The 6,000-nt window shown below is 35.2% G+C and overlaps 2 protein-coding genes across 2 annotated transcripts; both read right to left on the bottom strand.

The window, feature by feature from the left end:
* Window positions 1-1,665: 1,665 nt before the first annotated feature.
* On the bottom strand, window positions 1,666-2,254 carry LOC123683112 (RING-H2 finger protein ATL7-like). Its single transcript, XM_045622012.1, has 2 exons — window positions 2,193-2,254; window positions 1,666-2,011 (listed from the first exon to the last, which is right to left on the bottom strand). Exons 1-2 carry the CDS (start codon window positions 2,252-2,254, stop codon window positions 1,666-1,668), a joined length of 408 nt encoding a protein of 135 aa, XP_045477968.1.
* Window positions 2,255-5,169: 2,915 nt separating this feature from the next.
* On the bottom strand, window positions 5,170-5,812 carry LOC123682655 (brassinosteroid-responsive RING protein 1-like). The gene is made up of 2 exons (XM_045621402.1): window positions 5,750-5,812; window positions 5,170-5,567 (listed from the first exon to the last, which is right to left on the bottom strand). Exons 1-2 carry the CDS (start codon window positions 5,809-5,811, stop codon window positions 5,222-5,224), a joined length of 408 nt encoding a protein of 135 aa, XP_045477358.1. The 5' UTR covers window position 5,812; the 3' UTR covers window positions 5,170-5,221.
* Window positions 5,813-6,000: the final 188 nt, after the last annotated feature.

The raw sequence follows: 6,000 nt of genomic DNA, 5'->3' as shown, positions 1-6,000 counted from the left end.
AAAGCTAAACGGACGCGAAAATTACCAGGAATGGGTATTCGCCATTGAAAACGTGCTAGTACTCGAAGGGCTGGATAAGTGCGTTGATGGCAGTGAATTGGACTCCGTTTTATTAGCCAAAGCAAAGGCAAAATTAATATTGAAAATGGAACCATCGCTTTACACCCACGTGAGAGATACAAAAACTCCTAAAGAAGTATGGACGAAACTTAAAAATCTGTACGACGATAGCGGTTCTACCAGAAAGATCGGGCTTTTAAGGACTTTAATATCAGCCAGATTGGAGAACCATGATTCTATGGAGAGTTACATAACTCAAGTCGTCGAAACATCGCAAAAGTTGAAAAGAACGGGCTTCAACATTGATGATGAATGGGTCGGATCATTACTCTTGGCAGGCTTACCCCCGAAATATTCACCGATGATTATGGCTGTTGAACACTCTGGTATTAAAATAACAACAGATGCCATTAAATCGAAATTGCTCGATATGCACGCAGATGGCGGTAGCCAGGAGCATGGAGAAGCGTTTTCTGCTAAAAGTAACGCACGAAAAGGGAAGTCTATTCTAACCATGAATTATTATTCCATTTCGAATCTCACGGAGGTGGCGGTGCAAGGTACTGTATCATAAATCATATCCAGTAAATCTGCTCGTGGTGGCTTGTGCGGTTTCTGCTTCTGGATCGAAATTTACCGATCTTGTGTTCTCTGATTGGTTGTCTCTTGGTTATTACGTTAGAACAAAGGAATTCCTTCAATATACATACGCGTACAACTTTGCTTTCGCCGTTTTTTTCCCGAAATTCGAGGCTTTATTGTAAAAAACTGGATATACATTTATGATCCAAAGTATTGTCCATCTCTGGCGACTACTTTCTTCCATCTTTCGAAAAGCGTACGAATCCCGCGTTGGAAAAACTGGTCATCTTTTGACGCGGTCCAAAAATGTTTAAACGAGAATAACTTTATGATGGAGACAAAAATCGACTAATATTTCAATAGCGCTATGTTCACAAATACTTAAGCTTATTGTATGACATCTTTGATCTATTTATTTCGACTACCCCTTACAGCTACAGCCATCTATTGCAAAACGACGGAAGCAAAGTTGTACACCTAATATTTAGGCCGAAAATCTGACTCTAACATACTTTTGTAGATCAATAAAATACCGAATATCGTTTTATCTCTTACAACCAAATTGGCTCTTATTCTTGGATCATTAGGAATGAGCATATCAGAAATTTCCATTACATATAAAAAAAATATGTCTATCATTGCCAATCCAATATCCTTAGCTGTTTATTATTTATGGGAAACTGTTTGATTACTCGGATTATTAGTCGATTTTGTTACAACTCGTCTGTAGTAAGTGCCTCTTGTAGGCTATCTTTCGACTATCACTTACCACTTACCTCTATAGCTATCTATTGCAAAACGGCGGAAGCAAAGTTTTACACCTATGAGAGTATTTTTTTGAATTGTTTTATTTATAATAAATCACACTCATAAGACAAACGAGAGCTATTTCTGATTGAAATGACACTTAGTTAAAGTTAGGAAAAATAAGATGAAAAAAAAAACAAATGTTTTAAATATAACACAATTTATAATTTATTTCTCTCAAAAATGTTACAGGTTGTGTCGAACAGAGATGTAAAATTAATTTTCCTCGTTGGTTTGGCACTCGGTTTGGCATTCGTTTTCTCCTTCATTCTCTTCTTTTTCTTCTTCAGTTTCACTCTCATCATCTTCTCCACTCTCATCATCTTCTTCATCACTGTCCATCTTATCGAACCGATGGATATTGACAGGTTTCCAATTTGTATCGAAGATACTGCAGGTTTTTTCGAAAACTAAATTTGTCTTGCACATGGGACAACATTCGGAACTGGAGCACCACCTGTCGATACACTCCTTGTGGAATGAATGTCTGCAGTCCGTAAGGTACAATTCTCCTGTTAATCTGCTCAAACATACGCTGCAATCCTCTTCGAATGTTATACCCCTAGGAAAAAAAAAGTACATATTAATTCACTGTTTGTAGGTACAATATGGTTATTGTTCATTTCAAAACAATTATTGAACAAAAATTTCTTTATAAGAACGAAACATTCAGAAACTAAAGATAAAATTTGATTATATCGTTTCAAAAATACTTAAAGAAAAAAATGATGTAAAAGCATTACCTTTTTGTACAAACGTTGTACAACTTTTCGAAGTTGAATTCATATAGATGGTCTAAAGACATCTTTTCGGCTTCAAAATTTACTGCTCTGCTTTCAACACTGTCAAACTGATACTAAACTAGTTAGCGTACCTGTACCTTTATGTACTCAAACAAGTACACGACTAACGGGATTGGATACGAAATGTGCACCTGCGCAATTCATTACTAGTTTGATTTAGGGAAAGGGACAAACAGCTTTCGATATTTTCTGACACTATCGAAATTTATCGAAATATGTAAGAGTAAAAATATCGATATTGCTCGAATTATTGAAATTTTTATAGTTGTAGGAAATAGTAATTTACGTAACAAGTCCGGAAAATAAGGTTTTTTTGGACGAATAGACAAAATTCCAGGAAGAGCGTAAGCGAGTCCTGGAAGTCTGTGTGTTCAAAAAAACCATTTTCGGGCGTGTTGCGTACAATATTTTTTCGGCAACCATGTAAAATAACACTATCGCCGCTGCTTTCCATATTTTATTGCGATTGCGATCAAAAAACATGCAAATTTTTGACAACTAATTTCATATGAACTGTCAGCCGTTATTTCGGTCTATTGATTCTATGATTCTTTTCCGGCCTTGTCCGGGAAATAATACTTTCTCAGAGAAAAAGTGTCCGGGAAGTGAGAACTTCCCGGACGGTTGCCGAAAAAGTATATTGTGCAACATGTGGAGAAAGTCCTTTTCTCGCTCGTGTGTTTGCGGCACTCGCCTTTCAGGCTCTTGCCACAAACTTCCACACTCGCGAGAAATGTTGGACTTTCCCCACTTGTTGCACAATATACTATTTCCTACAACTGCTATGAAAAGTAGCGTAGCGAGGTGTGGGCAAAGTGCCGTGGGAAATAATATTTCCCACAGTATGAGCAATACATAGTTTTGTGGAAATTCTAATAATTTGTTAAGACAATATCAATCGAAGAAAAATTCCTGAACTATCAGCTGCGACAGTCATCGTACTATTTTGCTGCCTAGTAAAACAAATAACCAGTGTATGAGAATGACCAATTTTTATATCATACTCAGAATCTCCATGAAGTTCTGATTTCGAATACTTGTCACAATTTATCTGTGATACTTTTTAACGTAGGCCACTTTTTTTGACGAATTTCTTGGATAAAAAGCTTTGAACTAAACTAAATCTTGAAAACCGTTCAAGGTAATTGTACGATATTTTTATTGATTCCCGAAAAGTTTTCAAGTCTTCTGAAAATTTACGTATCACTCTACTGGTGGTCTGAAAGAAACTGCAATTTTTTAAAAATGACTCTTTGAAAATGTCAATGAGTCAATTTTTTTAAATGGCATGCGCTGATTTCTTTCTACCTGTCGGATAGACTAGTGGGTAGTCTTCAATTTTTGTTGTGCCCAAAACATAAAGTTTTCAAAATGTTTCGCATTTCATGTTTTGTACAGGGTCTGACAGTATACTTTTCACGCATACAGTTTCAAAGGGATGAAATTTAACTCTATTTAATACCAACTAATAATAGATATCAATTAAAAATTAGCCAAATCAAAGAAGCCATCAAAATATTCGGAAACATTCATTTTGACAAAATGAAGATCACGTGAAAAAACAGAAGCAAACGATTCCATATCTGATCGTTTTTCCATATTAAATGATGTGTTTATAATAAAAATTTTCTGTAGAAAATTCCACACACTCAATGACTCAATTTCAAATTTTTCGCATGTCATTTCCATATTCTCCGAAAAATATCATTAGAATCGGACGATTTATGTCCTCATTTCAATATACAGGTCGATTAGGTCTATCATTTGAATAAATTCATAATTACATTTGAAAGATCGAAAGAATATTTATAATAATATTAAAATATAGGTTACAAACATCTTTTGGTGTGAATATTTCCAGATAGAAATCGGCGTTGAGTCTATTCTATTCCATTTCGAATCTCACGGAGGTGGCGGTGCAAGGTACTGTATCATAAATCATATCCAGTAAATCTGCTCGTGGTGGCTTGTGCGGTTTCTGCTTCTGGATCGAAATTTACCGATCTTGTGTTCTCTGATTGGTTGTCTCTTGGTTATTACGTTAGAACAAAGGAATTCCTTCAATATACATACGCGTACAACTTTGCTTTCGCCGTTTTTTTCCCGAAATTCGAGGCTTTATTGTAAAAAACTGGATATACATTTATGATCCAAAGTATTGTCCATCTCTGGCGACTACTTTCTTCCATCTTTCGAAAAGCGTACGAATCCCGCGTTGGAAAAACTGGTCATCTTTTGACGCGATCCAAAAATGTTTAAACGAGAATAACTTTATGATGGAGACAAAAATCGACTAATATTTCAATAGCGCTATGTTCACAAATACTTGAGCTTATTGTATGACATCTTTGATCTATTTATTTCGACTACCCCTTACAGCTACAGCCATCTATTGCAAAACGACGGAAGCAAAGTTGTACACCTAATATTTAGGCCAAAAATCTGACTCTAACATACTTTTGTAGATCAATAAAATACCGAATATCGTTTTATCTCTTACAACCAAATTGGCTCTTATTCTTGGATCATTAGGAATGAGCATATCAGAAATTTCCATTACATATAAAAAAAATATGTCTATCATTGCCAATCCAATATCCTTAGCTGTTTATTATTTATGGGAAACTGTTTGATTACTCGGATTATTAGTCGATTTTGTTACAACTCGTCTGTAGTAAGTGCCTCTTGTAGGCTATCTTTCGACTATCACTTACCACTTACCTCTATAGCTATCTATTGCAAAACGGCGGAAGCAAAGTTGTACACCTAATGAGAGTATTTTTTAAAATTGTTTTATTTATAATAAATCACACTCATAAGACAAACGAGAGCTATTTCTGATTGAAATGACACTTAGTTAAAGTTAGGAAAAATAAGATGAAAAAAAAAACGAATGCTTTAAATATAACACAATTTATGATTTATTTCTCTCAAAAATGTTACAGGTTGTGTCGAACAGAGATGTAAAATTAATTTTCCTCGTTGGTTTGGCACTCGGTTTGGCATTCGTTTTCTCCTTCATTCTCTTCTTTTTCTTCTTCAGTTTCACTCTCATCATCTTCTCCACTCTCATCATCTTCTTCATCACTGTCCATCTTATCGAACCGATGGATATTGACAGGTTTCCAATTTGTATCGAAGATACTGCAGGTTTCTTCGAAAACTAAATTTGTCCTGCACATGGGACAACATTCGGAACTGGAGCACCACCTGTCGATACACTCCTTGTGGAATGAATGTCTGCAGTCCGTAAGGTACAATTCTCCTGTTAATCTGCTCAAACATACGCTGCAATCCTCTTCGAATGTTATACCCCTAGGAAAAAAAAAAGAACATATTAATTCACTGTTTGTAGGTACAATGTGGTTATTGTTCATTTCAAAACAATTATTGAACAAAAATTTCTTTATAAGAACGAAACATTCAGAAACTAAAGATAAAATTTGATTATATCGTTTCAAAAATACTTAAAGAAAAAAATGATGTAAAAGCATTACCTTTCTGTACAATCGTTGTACAACTTTTCGAAGTTGAATTCATATAGATGGTCTAAAGACATCTTTTCGCCTTCAAAATTCACTGCTCTGCTTTCAACACTGTCAAACTGATACTAAACTAGTTAGCGTACCTGTACCTTTATGTACTCAAACAAGTACACGACTAACGGGATTGGATACGAAATGTGCACCTGCGCAATTCATTACTAGTTTGATTTAGGGAAAGGGACAAACAGCTTTCGATATTTTCT

This window comes from Harmonia axyridis, chromosome 6 (assembly GCF_914767665.1).
Source record: "Harmonia axyridis chromosome 6, icHarAxyr1.1, whole genome shotgun sequence".
NCBI lineage: Eukaryota > Metazoa > Arthropoda > Insecta > Coleoptera > Coccinellidae > Harmonia > Harmonia axyridis.
Note: the sequence above shows the minus strand (reverse complement) of the source record. Positions and strands in the feature narration are given on the sequence as shown.

Coding starts and splice junctions, on each gene's coding strand:
- LOC123683112 (XM_045622012.1), bottom strand. CDS start 2,254: ATGTCTTTAGACCATCTATATGAATTCAACTTCGAAAAGTTGTACAAC. Junction 2,012..2,192: donor TACAACGTTTGTACAAAAAG/GTAATGCTTTTA, acceptor TTTTTTTCCTAG/GGGTATAACATTCGAAGAGG.
- LOC123682655 (XM_045621402.1), bottom strand. CDS start 5,811: ATGTCTTTAGACCATCTATATGAATTCAACTTCGAAAAGTTGTACAAC. Junction 5,568..5,749: donor TACAACGATTGTACAGAAAG/GTAATGCTTTTA, acceptor TTTTTTTCCTAG/GGGTATAACATTCGAAGAGG.